Source organism: Alosa pseudoharengus, unplaced genomic scaffold (assembly GCF_046254945.1).
Source record: "Alosa pseudoharengus isolate Yale_2024_CS ecotype anadromous, Long Island Sound unplaced genomic scaffold, YU_APseudo_1.1 YU_APseudo_1.1_scf_3, whole genome shotgun sequence".
NCBI classification, from domain to species: Eukaryota; Metazoa; Chordata; class Actinopteri; order Clupeiformes; family Clupeidae; genus Alosa; species Alosa pseudoharengus.
Window position 1 is genome coordinate 24,962,334 of NW_027468718.1, and position 15,046 is coordinate 24,977,379.

Sequence of the window (15,046 nt, forward strand, 5' to 3'; positions counted from 1 at the left end):
CTTATATAAAACAAGTCACAGGTAAAGCTGTAAAGATAAACCAGAAATCACCCATCCATCGTTATAGGACAAACAGACGGCAGTAGGCCAAATAAATATTGCACCATATTTATCTGCATATAGAAGTAAAGACATAGTTCACACTGTCCATCTCCCTTCTCAGAACACATACAAGAATAGATTTTTATTAAAGAGAATTACATAGAAAGCTCAAAGGCGAAGAGGTTGTTGATGGCCATAAGAAGGACCAATATTTCTAAAATTGAACACTTCCAATGAGGTTCTTGATGCATGACTTAATGCATTGCTGTACCAAAGAACTACTTTTAACAAGCATTGTTTGGAGATAAGCTTGGGGAATACATATATATATATATATATATATATATATATATATATATTCTTTCAGGCCAAACCATTTTAAACCCAGAAATGTGTACAAAGCATCAACATTTATCTATTATGATTCAGAAATAACAGTGTGCCTCTAACATGACAAGAGGACACAGGATTATGACCAGTATTAGATTTACAAGACTAAAAAAATAAAAGAAAGTGCCCAGAGTACAAGAAAGTGGACGGGTGATCAGTAGTACGAGAAAAAAACAGGCAGCACATTTAGCCACCTGATGACGTCCTGGAGGTGTCAGATGTCCAGTCCCAGACAGACACACACACACACAGACACACACAGACACACACACACACACACACACACACACACACACACACACCTCTCCTCAGAGAGGCTGCAGTACAGTGCGGCTCGCTTCGTTGCTGCCTCCAGTCCTCTCCAGCTCCAACAGTTCATCAAATACATCCCTAAAGACAACAAGGGAACATTAACGTTTGATGCACAGCAAAGAGCACAAATAATTTGGGAGGAGACTGCTGAACCAATGGTTCTCAACAGGTGTGCCGTGGATTTTTAAAGAACCAAATATGTCACATGAAATAGGCTACAGATTGCAACTGCAAGATTGAGCAAATTTTTCAACTGCTTGCTCTAGTACTAAAATAATAATAATAATAATAATAATAATAATAATAATAGAAAAATCTGAGGATGTGCAACTTTTGACAGCATGCTTTTTCCTTGTCGAGCAACAGAATTAAAAAAAATCACCTTTACCCTGTGAATGTCATAACTTGCCTTTCTTTTGAGCTCAGCTCATGAACATAGTGCATGTACAAAATAAGATATGGGCATATGAGAATGAACACCCCTAGTAATAGCCTATTATGTGTGTGACAGTCATCAGTAACCATAGGTCAGTGTGCCTTGGCGTTTTTGTTTGACCTTTGGTATGCCTTAACAATAAAAAGGCTGAGAACCTCTGCAAAACTACTCACTTGTGCATGTAGAAAAAGATGTATCCACTTCGGTCACGGTCTCTCTGAACAGTAGACTCCTGGGTCCGTGACACATCCATGTCGTTAAAAGTCAGCCAGGACTGCTTTTTCATGTCATAAACGTCACTGATGTAGTGGCCTAAAGGAGGACCATTAATAGAGGTTTATGGCAATATTAGGCAAAAAAGATTAAGCAAAAAGCTTAAAGGAACCGTATGTAAAAATGTGTCCATAAACTGGTACTAACAATCAGTCTTTCAAATTACTGTAGAGCGGTGTATCCCCTTCCCCTCCCCTCTGACTGGCAGATGTTGGCAACCGGATGACGAAACACTACTGACTTTGTGATTAGTAGATAGGTGAAGGTGGCGCATTGTTGTCATGTTGTGTTTTGGCCTAATGCGCCACCCTTCACCTATCTACTAATCACAAAGTCAGTAGTGTTTCGTCATCCGGTTGCCAACTCTGCCAGTCAGAGGGGAGGGGAAGGGGATACACCGCTCTACAGTAATTTGAAAGTGATTGTAGTACCCGTTTTGGCCACAATCTTACATACGGTTCCTTTAAGACTATTGACCCTTTTACATTTTTGCATGCACATACTGAAGCCAAAAGTAACATGCTACCCCATTCATTCAGACCAGAGGGTTGGCTACCGGCTCATCCTGTAAGATACTGAAAGGACATATTACACTACTTTAAACTAGTTTTCAACGCTGATTAGTGTAACTAGCATCAAGATGTCTGGTTGTGGCGTGTTCAGGTAATTTCCGCAATCTTTTTTTGCTAATCCCTTTGCATAGCTTGACTAACTAACTTCCAGCTCCATGCTGCGCACGCATCAATCACTGTTTATAAACAGTAAAAGGGTCTATTGACTACTACATTTACAGCATGTGCCTTGTTTTAGACAGAGAAACGATTTTAGGTTGTCATCAGCAGGATGTTTCTTTGAAGCAAGAGTGCGTCCAAACTTGGCAATTACAGAATTGGTTTTAGGTGCACTCCAAAAATGACATCTTTCAAGCTCATTTCAACGATTGTATTCACCAGTCATATTTTGGGTTTGGGTCATTTTTGGAAGATAATGATGGATGAAAGCCAATGCAAAATGTTAGGAATGGCCTGTTACCTGTTTGCTACCCCTACCTAAATGTGTGTACCCTTACCTGAGGAAGAGCTGCTGCCAATGTGACTGACCACACTGATGAGTCTAAATGAATTGGCCAAGTCTCCACTCTGAAAGAGTTGGGGGAACAAGCATAAGTTCTCCTCAGAGCACTCAAACATACACAAGGAAAAGGTCATGTACATGTACAAATGAAAACTCAAGACTTCAATCTCGGTCCTCCATCCCTCACCTCAGCATTCCTCTTCAGGTCCTCAGCTTCCGATTCTGTGTACTCCATGTCCAGCACATCCTCATTCCCAGAGTCGTCATCAGAGCACAGCAACTCTGGCAGGGAGTTGTTAAACTCTACAAAGGTGAACATTCTGTAGTCAGGATCCTGCTATCAAAAGCCTTTCTAAACTTGACCATCCGGCCCAAATCAATAGCATACTGAAGATATGCCAGAAGGATGGCAGGTGTAGATTCAAACTCAAAACAGACCTTGAAGACTAAGCTCTGTGGCTCTCTTCAAATCATCATCCTCCCTCATCTCCCGAGCCTCCTGTGGAGAATCACGTCAAAAAAAAAAGAAAGAAAGAAAAAGTCACATTTCTATCTAAGCCTGTGTGAAGTACACAGGACATCCACTCTAGAGCGAAGGGCCTCTTACGTGCTCCTGCAGGCTCTGGGCTAGCGCCTGCTGCAGCTCCTGCTCCTCCCTCTCCTGGTCCAGGTTGTACTGCTGCACCCAGTCCAGCTCGCCCTGCGCAGCATCCGGAGTCTGGTTCTCCTTGTTCTCATCCATGGTGAGATCTAAGGAGTCGAGCACATCTAGAACAAAAACAAAAACAAATAAATAAAACAAACAAGGCAGAGATTTTGTTGGTCTCCTTTTGAAACAGTGTCATACACCCTAAACTTTTTTTTTTTAACCAAACTCATTTCAGACATAAGTCATGCAATACAACACAAGGACCCCAATGCCAAAGCAACCAAATTATACCTGCTGATGGCTTGTCTGCTTCCATCAACTCCATGTGGCCAGTCAGGTCCTGGCCATCAGCGTCTCCAAAGCCTGTGTCAGGGCTACTGGTGGGGTCATCCTCCGGTTGTGCGGCCAGTGTTGTCTCATGACGACTCATCTCTAGCACAGCTGCCAGCATCTCATCATCACTGATGCCAGCAAAGTCAGACTGCTCAGTCTGGACACTGGGCTGGGTCTGAGGGATCTGCAGATATGTCAAATGGGAGATCATTTAGCACAGTTTGGGGGCTAATAACAACCTGTATTTGCCTGTGTATATATGACCACCAATACTTAAACTAGCAACCATGTCTTGCTGTAGGCTACTTATCACATGACAGCTGCAGGTTGTGTGTATGTGTGTGAGGAGAAAAGATACATAGGCTACAGGAAGCACTAGAAGCTTTTGCACGCTTTGCGTACACCGATCTGAAATACGTATCTTTGGTTACTGCAAAACATCGTCATCTGAAAAGTATCGATACTAATTCATAGTGCTGGGCGGTTTACCGGTTCACACCGTATACCGGTGTATATTTTCGTTATGATATGAATTTTTAATATACCGCCATACCGGTGTATTTGATTACACAACATTTGGAACGCTGCGCCGCGCGACAGTGTTTCAGACGGGACTTTTTTCACAGGCACGCATGGTGCCACTGTGAGGGTAAACACAAAACACCTTAAGTTTTTCCCCTGAAGTATGACCCTTAAGGCTTAATTTCTCCTTAGGTAAGGGGTTTATTTAAGGGTGTTGCACAGAATACCTTAAATTGTTTCTTTAGTTAAGGAAAAACGTTGAGGGATACTGCATTGAAAAGGATTTAGCCTACCGTCACGAAAATTCTATTGAGATTGTTCAACAGCTGTAACTAGCTGGCTAGTAGTAGGTGATGTCGTTAGTTAGCAACCCACCGAACACAGTGAAGTTTAATGATCTTATCATTCATCTCACCTTAAGAATATTCGCTGAAATTATCCAGGTAGCAAGTAAAGCATGTTATAGACATGCACTGAGCAATACTAGCTGGCTAGTTAGAAACTAGATGTACCGCGTAGCGGTACAAAATATGACCGCCGCTCAGTCCTGCACATCCATTCCGCGAAAATAAATCATATTAATGAATTTGTCTCCATCTTCTACTCCATTCCTCACTCTTGAAACTTTTGTGTATGCTTGTTTGAAATGTGTGTTTGCACACATTCCGCACACAAAGTAGCCTACTGGCGCTGCAAAGGTGAATAGATTTGTTTCTGGGCCAAAAAATCTGTAACATTGTTATAAAACCTTTAAAATCTCTAAACAATCACAAGTAGGGCAGTTCATCACAGTCCATCCATTGCAACTGGACTGATGAAAGGTACACCTGTAGGCTACATTGTATTTGGGAAAAGCAGAAGGTAGCAGCATAATGTATTTATTTATTTATTATTAAACAAAACAATCCCTGTCAGTTCCATGCAGTTTTCAACAGCTATCAAGAAGAGAGGTCATGTCATGGATTTTTGTGAATGTTTCTTCTTCTACATATGCATAAGTTTAGTCATCTAGTTCAAATGATATTCAGCTTTATTGTCAATGCACAAATGAAATACCAGTAGTCTAAAACAAAATGCCGTTTTTCCCAGTGGTGCAAATAACTGACATGTCCAAAGGGCCTTCATGAAATGCGTTGCGAGACTGTTCATACACATTTTAACGGGCAAAGTTGAAGAGCTACTCTCCGTTATTGTTTGTGCAAATAATATGCTGATTCATGTTCCCTTGCATTTTGCAACCATGAGGTCAATGGTTAAGCTCAATCTTTTGACGCAATCTTTTGATTTTCACCCAGCCTAGTCCATGGTAGGCGCCCGATAGAAATATTGTTTAATTTTGCGATTGAGATATCCACGCACTGGCGCCCCCCCTGCGACGTGTTCGCCCCCCGGTTTTAGAGCTATTCTAAATGCAAAAATGCATAGAGGGAGTTATGACAAAACCGTGACTGTTAACAAACTATAAGCTATATAAGGTAGGCCCTATGCTAGGCCTATTACACAACACAAATTGTCGCTAGGCTATGCTGGCGACCCAAATAAAATCTCCGTTGGAACCAATGGCTTACACCTTACAGTATCAAGCTGCCACCTCTTGGCGAAAAAGTTAATAGTTTTGCATATCAGTAGTAATACATTTCACGTAGCTGTGAATCACGGAAAGGGCGAATGAAGTGGACACTTCTAAACGGAACCCAACCCACTGTACAGTAGCTCAAGGTCTGTGGCTAAAGCAGCCATAATGAAAGCGTTATCATTGTTTGGATACTTCACACACACGTGTTTTTTAATCGCATAGACTACAACTACCAAGCTGGAATCAAAGCACATCGACTCCCCTCTCACACCCTAAACACGCACTTCGAACAAACAAAAAGCGCCTCAGTCTCACGGAATAGCCATAGGCAAAACTGTATCTGACCCTTGTAACGTTGGTACTAAATCATTCATCGCAAAGAATGATTTTTGTAGCACGTGCAACAAATATGTGTAGGTACAGCCCTGCCCTGAATACATCTCAACGTGCGCTCTAAAACATCTGGTTTAAATGGAGATTGTAGATCATCACGGGATCATAGACAGGTTATCTTTCAGGTAGCCTATATATTTTCCATTAAAAAACCATCACGTAGCGAACGTGTTGTGGCTAACTCACTTAGCTCCTGTTAGTAGCCTAGGTTATGGTCATAAGCAAATGAGATGACAGTCGAAAGATACAATTAGTGCTGTTATCGATTTGCTTGGTAGCTTATAAACGCATTTATGGTTTTCTACAAATACATCAATAATCAAATTGGCCTCCATCACTCAACCATGCTAACGGTAACATTATTTTACCTACGTTCTGCTATTGATAGGATTAACGTAGCCTACCTGCAGTAAAAAACAAGCATGTCCGATAAACATTCTCAGATTTATTTCGGCTTCAAGAGGAAATGGGAATTACATGTCATGCAGAAATCATCCTACCCTTAGACGTTCTCTGCGGTAAACTACTGTAGCCTACAGTCTTGTCCTTGTAGGAAGCATAGTGTCTTTCCAACCCATTTAAGATTAACTTCCAACAAAATTACGTCTCACTGCAACGATGCGCCATCTAGTGGACAAACGACTACTTATCGCCAATACTGGAAATGCAGCCATGATGATGATGATGAATATTTATTTTGGCTTTCTTTTAATCCTACTGAATTTGTAATTATGTATCGGCCGTTCTAATACCGATAGTATGTGGGTGCCTGTGTGTGTGTGTGCATGTGTATATGTGTGCACCACCATCTACAGGCCAATGAGTGTAGAGTCACTAAATGTACACATAACTTAATTTTTTAGACCCCCCCATGGATGAAATTCTACGAAACTTGGCATACCCCCAGAGAATGTCAGGTTAATCATACACATAAAATTTGGTGCAGTTCTGAACGTCTTTACTGAAGAGAGGGGCGATTAAAGCAGAATGATATTGCATTTTCATTTTTTACCGGGGGGGGTGCAAATCACAAATGAGTGATTATGGGCTAAGTTGATGTGGGCCCTTGAGACCAACATACCATAAAAATTTCTTCATCCTCGGTGCCACGGTTCAGGTAGTTATTGAGGAAAAACTGCATTTTTTGGGTTTCGGGGGGCCCAGCGCGGAGGGGGAGTGGCCCCCGGGGACCAAACGAAATTTTTCCGTAAAAGTCTAGTGGGGCTACATACCCACCAAATTTCATGTGCCCTGGTGTTTCGGTGCCCCGGGTATCGTTGACCAAAATTTCAGGAAGTAGATGACGGGGAAAAAAAAAAAAAAAAAAAAAAAAAAAAAAAAAAAAAAAAAAACTTTGACAATCCCTATATGACCGCTTCGCTAGCTTCGCTAGCGGCGGTCATAATTATCCTGACTGTCATCAGTGCACCAAAACAAACTTTTTTGTTAATGTTTTGCCTAGCAAACCGAACCGAAGCGAAGCTCATGGCAGGCTAACAAGACATCCACATCCACACGAAGTTAACGTTAGCCTACCACTAACGTCATGTAAAGTGTAAACCACACAATAACAATACATTTCTGATAGGCCTATTTGACAGAGTAAGCATATTAACAGAGAGGTTTTATTTTAAATTGTATCATTTTCAAAAAAGTATAATTATTGCAAGTTGCACTACTTTTTGTATTGGTTTTATACAAGATGTACTTGTGAAATTTGCACAGTAAAAGTTCTGTATTTTGACTGCAATTGTCTTTGCATTCTGATTAGATTCTTCATCTAGAATCATGAGTGGCTCTTTGTAAACAGCATTATTTTCTGGGGCCATGCAAAACTGCATTACCACTAGTGTGGAGTTATTCTACATCATGACAGTAAAATAGACCATCCTTAGTCAATGTACTGCAGCAATTCCTCTCTCAACCTGTAGAAAATCCTGTGAACATCTGATTATGCATGAAAAAAAAAATACTGTCATATACCGTGAAACCGTAAGTATTTTGAAAAATACCGTGATATACATTTTTGGTCATACCGCCCAGCACTACTAATACAATTAAGTATTGTGACGTTTTTAGTTTCAGCGTATTGCAATACTTTGCTAGTATTGGTGTGCCAACTGCAGATTTGACAAATATACTGGCTGTACATTTAGTACCCATGTGGTTACGCAAACCGCAGCACAGACACAATCATTCAGAATACCACCGATTCTCCTCTGGTCCAAGCAAAAGACATTAAAGGAATACCTCCTCAGTTCTGTCGTCATCAGCCAGGCTTTCACTCAGCCGATGTTTGCGGGTGACTGCCACTTTCCTGACTAGCTCCTCTTCACTATCAGAGTCCACAATGGTGTAAGTAGACGTGCAAGGTTTAAGGGTCCCTTTTCTGTTTAAGAAATACATCACAGTTAAAAAAAAAAAAAAAAAAAAAAAAAGCCAAGAAAGTAAAAAGACTCAAACTCAAAGTGCATTTTCTTTTGGCTCAGAAGCTGAAGCAGGGGCTGACCGTAGTGAGGAATTGTTCACAGTCTGGGAGGTTTTCAGCGTCCGTGACCTATAATAGCACAGAGAACAGCACCTTACAAAGTGTGACATGAGCAACTGTAGTACTGTCCGCCAGTCTATTTTAAAACAAACTGCACACCCATAGGCTACAGACACACACAAACACCTTATTACAACCAGGTGTAAGACTGCTTACATGGCTGCTTGTGCGCTCCAGCCCAGACTGAGAGGAGGCCGTGTGGAATCAGTGCAGTGGGACAGCAGCGTGAGGTATTTGGGGATCACAACCTGCTGGCCCAGCTTGCTATTGAGAGACAGCTGAGCATTGTAGCTGTACCGCTTGAGATGAAGGATCAGAACCCTGCATGGGAATACATCAAAGGGAAAAAAAAAAATCAGCCAGATGGTAGACGGATGATGCTGTGGTCATTGTAACCAGGTGAATTCAAGAGACAGACCTAGGCAATCTGCTGAATTTGTGCGTCACTGTGGCTGCTTTCCCACTACACTTCTCGCACGAGTATTCAATCTCCTCCATCTGTAGAAACAGACATGGTGAGGGCTCTGTAGCACTTCTGCATCGCTTCAGAACTACTGCTATCTAGTGTCCATAGGTGCTCCACACCTACCCTGAAGAAAAGGTCAAGCGAGTCTTGGATAGATCTCAGAGGAATGGTTTTCTTCCTGCGTGGCAGGTCGATTGACAGGTCATTGAACCGCTCACGCTTCTGAACTACTTCTCCACACCTGCAAACAAATGTGCCATTGTAAAATGTTGCCAACAGAAACAAATATGCTACGACCATTGATTCTTTACTGGTAACAAACGTATATTTACCAATCTATAGCAATGAAAGATGATGAGAGCATGAAATTAAAATATTTTACTCACCCTTTACATGTGATGGTGTGCAGCACCTCAAACTCCATATTGACGACTACAGGGCAGGTGTAGATGCGAGAGGTGTCCGTCTCCTCGCCCAAACGTGGACTCTGGGACTCATCCAATGGCGATGGCTCATTTTTCCAGCTTTTGTTCACTTTTTCCACATCCTCCTTCAGTTGGTCCAGACACTGGCTCAGGAACTCATGGGCATCCTATGAGATTCAAACATGCATTTCCATCAAACACAACACCTGTACGCGCAGACTTCTCTTCCTTAATCAGGTCAAAACATCATTCTACTTTATTTGGAAATCCATACCACATACACACAAGAATGTATAAAGTTAATAAGTATAACCACAAACTTACATTTTGCATATATCCAGAGAACCTCTCTGCGGTGGATGAGATGGAGTTCTTAACCCTCCTCAGCAGATCTTTCTTTAACTCTGGGCACGAGATATCCTTTTTGGCAAGCAGATGTGCAAAGCGTCTGAAAAACGACAAGGGACCAAAAGTGCATTTAATAAATAAATAAATAAACAAACAAACAAACAAACTAATTTAAGAAGGCTTAATTGGGGTAATATCTATGAGTCATTACCTGAGTAAGGCATTACTGGGAACCTTCTTCCACGGGATTCCCTGTTTGAGTAGGTCATTGGAGAAGGATGGCAGGCTGAACAACGACTGGAGGATTGCATTCATATAGCATGTGTTCCCCAAGTTTGAGAATCTGAAAGCACAAACCATGCAATGTTAACAACAGCATTTAGTGGAGATACAGGCGCATTACATTGTTGAGATAAAGCTATGGATCTTGCATTGCTGCTTACTGTTCTGAACACAGATCCATGTAAATCAGAAGTAATTCTCACCCCTGTAGTGAAGGCTGTGGCTGGGTAAGAGTGGATGGCCTTGGTTTGTTCCAGCCACCATAGTCGAGTGAAGGGCGCACTTTTTTAAAGGGAGTGGAGTGATTTGGTAACATCAAGCTCCGTTTAGTAGAAGGAGACTGGCTCGTGCTGCTGGGCCTGAAACAAATGCCCAAATCATGAGCTCTGCCACTTCAAACGGTATGCACGTGTGAAATCACTATCACACACACTATTCACCCACTATACCAGTCACTCCAGGAATTTGCAATCAACTCCTTGTAAATTCATATATTGCCTGCTACTACAGATTACAATTTTCTTTAAAAAAAAATATATAGTCATGGAATTTCTTAATTATTTGCTACAAGAAACAATAATTCCTGGCTAAAATTCAGACAGTTTGGACTGCCAATATCACAACCACCTTTTGCAAGATCAAGGCACCATCATCATTTCTAGGAATTCAGATTTAGATTTTTTATTTGTCCATATAATTTCTGACAATTCCTTCAGCACATGCACTTTTGGCCACAACAAATCCTCTCATGCACCTGCTACTGTATGCCATGACAAATTTCCAAAAAGTCTTGGAGCACACAACATAGCACTACTGGCCTCATACCTGTCCAGAAAAGAATGGCTTTGAGTATAATCCTTGGGAACGGGTCTGCTGCCATAGAATGACGATGGCTGTAGAGGTGCAGGTGTGGCTGTGAAGATAAAGGACACCATTATCAAGAGAGGCCACCACACCACAACTAACAGTATAACTAAAAAAAGAACAAGGCTTTAAACAAGGTCATCATGAGAAGGAATGATGAAGAAACACATTTCAAACACTGACCAGAGGTCCTGTTTTCCTCAGATTGCTTCAACTTCTCCTTGCAGCTGAGAAGAAACTTCCGGGATGGATCAGATATCGCCTTGTTGTTGCTGTAAAAGGGTTCAACAAGATTACATTTTACCACCAGAGGGGTATTTCACAAAACCTAGATAAGCGATTAAGCTGGAATTTTTTGGTTATCTTGGATGAATTTAACCTCGACTTGGTTTCACAAAAGAGATGGCACATAAGTTACCATGGGGACCAGGCTAACAGCCAAGCCAAGTTAATTCTAATGGTAATTATGTTGTCTTATTGGCTCAGCTAGCGGTCATTCAAATCAGACCTCCGTGCTAATTTTTAAGGAGCTTTATTCCATTTATATACTATTCGCTAAATGTATTTGCTCGCAAAACAAAACAGATTGTCTGCCTACTACCATATGGTTATTATTTTAATTGTCTTATAATTATTAACATAGGCCTAGGTAGGCTACTCGTTGTTTGCTTCTTTTGTTGATAGACGTTTGATGAATAGCCTGCTGTAGTTGATTGGAAGTGGAGGACAAGTTTTGGAAGGTATTTTCAACTGTAATATTAAGGTAAGCAAGCGCTTTCGTGCCGAGACAAGGAAGCACGTGGGTTCATACGTACATTTGCATTCAGTTGGTCTACCACGCCTACTGCTGTTTTACAGAAATAGCCATGATTCCCAATTCCAAAAAGGACAACTTTACTTCATTGTTAGTCTATATCAAAAGCGGTTGTTCACTTTGTGTGAATGACTCTATTTTCCGCGTCTTTTTTATTCCAACCGTCGGCACTTTGGATCAGAAACGAGAATGCGCACACATCCTGAATTACTTACACCTGGCTTGACATAGTCGCTCCTACTCATCCTGGATTGGCATTAGTGAAACGAGTTGAGCTAGGATGACCAGAATGTCAATGTCAAACCTCGCTTTATCACTTATCTTGGATGTCTTAATTCTGCCTTTGTGAAATACCCCTCGGCATTGGTCACTAAGTTTGTGATAGAACCCGCTTTTATTGTTTGTATTGTGCATCAATCTTGTTAATAACTGCGCTCACCTTGACGAGTCGTTTTCCTTGGGATAATCCTCAGCTATATCACTTTCCGAGTTCATGAGCCTCTTCCTTTTCTCACTTCTAAAGGGAAAGATAAAAACCATGTTCCACATAGTCCAGTACTTTAGAAAATTGATGTAGTCACCAAGTCAACCCTTATCCAAATGTATCTGATGACTTACAGATCAATTTGTGATCAGGGTGGTGTCGGGTTATGAGATGAAGAGGCACAAGACCTACATGATGGCCTACCTATTTTCGGAGAGTCCAGGTCGGACAGGTGTAGAGGCAACTCGGCTTGGACTTCCAAGAGGTTTCCTTGGGGTGTTCTCCTCCCGGCTATCAGTACCTGGTCGTCTGGGAGTGGTCTGTGGATTCAAGTTCGACTTGTTTAAATGTTTGATAACAATGTTGTTTCACTAATAAATTAAAAATACTTCTAAATGTCCTACCTGTCTCTCTGGTGTAGACAAGGTTGTCTCATTTTTCCCTGTACGGTTTCCAAGTACCCCCCCAAAACTAGCACTTCCCTGATTTGTTTTCAGTACTAAGGGAAAGAGAGACAGATGTTTGAATACACTGCAGATCACTTGAAATTTCTTAAGCAATTACACTTCTTACATTAAAGACATCAAAAGGACATTTACCTGTTTGTTTCCCCTGTTTAAGTGACTCAAGATACTCTTTCATTTTCTTGGCGACTACGGTAGGTATCTTGTCGAATGTAACAGTACCGGTGTCCTTCAGAATGATTGACAGTCGGCTGCAAGCGGCTCGATTGGGGCCCAACACAACATTCTTCACATTGTGGTTCAACTAGAAGATACAAAGCAAATATCATAATTTGTCTATCAAATGTCAATATCAAATAATGTCTAAACAAGGGGAAAATACAAGTGTTTGAGAAAGAGACTTTTGCACAAAAACTAACCTGGAAGTTTTTAGGGGTACCACCGCTGTTGAACTTCAGTAACAGGTTAACTTTGTTGTCCTTCTCGTGAATCTCAAAGACACCTTCTTTCCACCTGGTGGTACCCAGGTCCAGACTGTTGATGCGAATACGGACAATGCTGCCACTGGACAGTTTAGGCACTGCGACTGCCATGACAGCCTAGATGCAGCGCTCTTGATCCTGAATTTTGCAGAGGCTGAAGTCTTCAAAAGTTCTACATGACAGCGGAAAGAAAGCATACAGACCATTTTTAACAAGTATCCTCATTATCTAGGTTTTGTGGCAGGTTTCTATGTTATAGAAAAAAGAGGGAACGTTTATGCTAATGGTGTTATTTCATAACACAAATGACAAGCGGACTCTGTCGGAACACCACTCAGTGTTTGCATTTGAGAGACCTTTTAAAAAGAAAAAAATAAATACCACAGGTAGAGCCTTGTAACATGGTTGCTACCCCTTTCCTTTATCTATATAACTAATGTTACCTGAGTAAAACTAAGTTCAGCCATCATTTCATTTTTTTTTTTTATCCAAACTTTGCATTGATATCAGGCGGCTTGGCTTGACAAACAAATAAACAAAAGTTACCTTTAATTAACCTCTTAACACTACTTTCATACATCCATCCAAGAGATAGACAAACGAGCAGTGAGCAGGCAAGCCAATGCGACCTGATCTATGCATTACATTTGGTCAATGGATATCGTCACGCAAAGGACTTGCAGGACAGTGGATTAACACACACACACACACACACACACATTCCCGACTTAGATATAATTATTAACGTTACAACGCAAGAACTGTCAAAAATTACGGTCGAAACCTTGTCCCATTAGCGAGCGTTCATTCGTTCTGTGGCCATTGCAGACTATTACCCCTTTACTAGCAGCATCCCTCGCGCAATTAGCTAGCTAGTGATGGTACTGCTAACGCAGGAAAGTTGGGACATTTAAAAGTTAGCTATGGGTACCTTAAATCATACCAGTCATCATCACAATCATAGGAGAGTGTGACTTGTTACGTCGGAAATAAACTGACATTTTAAGAAAAGAAGGGCGGTGATAAGACCATTAGCAGCCTTAACATTACCCTATTCCGTCAGGCACGGTAAAATTAGTAGTTAGCTAGCAATGGATAGCAAAATCATCATAGGTGCGTTAGCCCGCTAACAACATCACACGCGGTTGACCTGCTGTGTACGTCCAGGCTAGGTTATTGAACGCAGGATACAACGACACATACCATGTCAAACAACGCATGACAAAATTGCACATTTTAGCAAACCTCATTATTTCATTGACAAAAGTTATTTCACAGGTTACTAGAATATTTACATAAAACCTACTCGTTAGCTTGCTAAGTATAGCCATAAACCTCTGCAGGCCGGAGTTAACGTTAGCCCGCTAGCTGAGTGATTCGCTTGCTTGTGATTTGAAGATGAAACATTCGCCCAAACCCAGTTATAAAACAGATATAACTTACTTTCAGCAGGGACTTATCCTTACAGATAAGTCAAAGGGAGAATATCGATTCCAATGATCTTCCGGTAAAAGTATTCCTATTTTGCCGGCATGGAGTGATACCAGTACGGTGTTGTTGACAGTGTGGTCCACGACGTTGTACTTCACTAGTCGATGATGGCGGGAATGTGAAATTTTACAGCGGAAATGGCTCGCGCGACCTAAATGAAGGTGTCTTCGCGCGAGATGACTCTAGGCGCAACAGATTCCAGATGTTTTTTTCAGCGGTTAGTTCTTCGTTTTAGGTATACTGTCTATGTTCATAACCCTTGTTAGAATCTTAACCCAATCTTTTAACCCCATGTTTTTGTTACTCAGCCAATGTTCCCGGGTCTGGTGGACCCACCACATTATTAGGCTTTTAAATCAATACAGCTATAACAATGTA

The 15,046-nt window shown here is 41.3% G+C and overlaps 1 protein-coding gene across 1 annotated transcript; it reads right to left on the minus strand.

Moving 5' to 3' along the window:
• Positions 1-92: 92 nt before the first annotated feature.
• usp37 (ubiquitin specific peptidase 37) lies at positions 93-14,766 on the minus strand. The gene is made up of 24 exons (XM_076263703.1): positions 14,621-14,766; positions 13,115-13,349; positions 12,831-12,999; positions 12,636-12,730; positions 12,436-12,551; positions 12,187-12,264; positions 11,117-11,205; positions 10,895-10,982; positions 10,273-10,428; positions 9,999-10,130; positions 9,764-9,887; positions 9,401-9,606; positions 9,138-9,255; positions 8,967-9,046; positions 8,705-8,869; positions 8,510-8,557; positions 8,251-8,389; positions 3,468-3,693; positions 3,135-3,295; positions 2,966-3,026; positions 2,715-2,830; positions 2,523-2,592; positions 1,354-1,492; positions 93-822 (listed from the first exon to the last, which is right to left on the minus strand). The coding sequence occupies exons 2-24, from the start codon at positions 13,286-13,288 to the stop codon at positions 741-743; spliced, it is 2,832 nt and encodes a 943-aa protein (XP_076119818.1). The 5' UTR covers positions 13,289-13,349; positions 14,621-14,766; the 3' UTR covers positions 93-740.
• Positions 14,767-15,046: the final 280 nt, after the last annotated feature.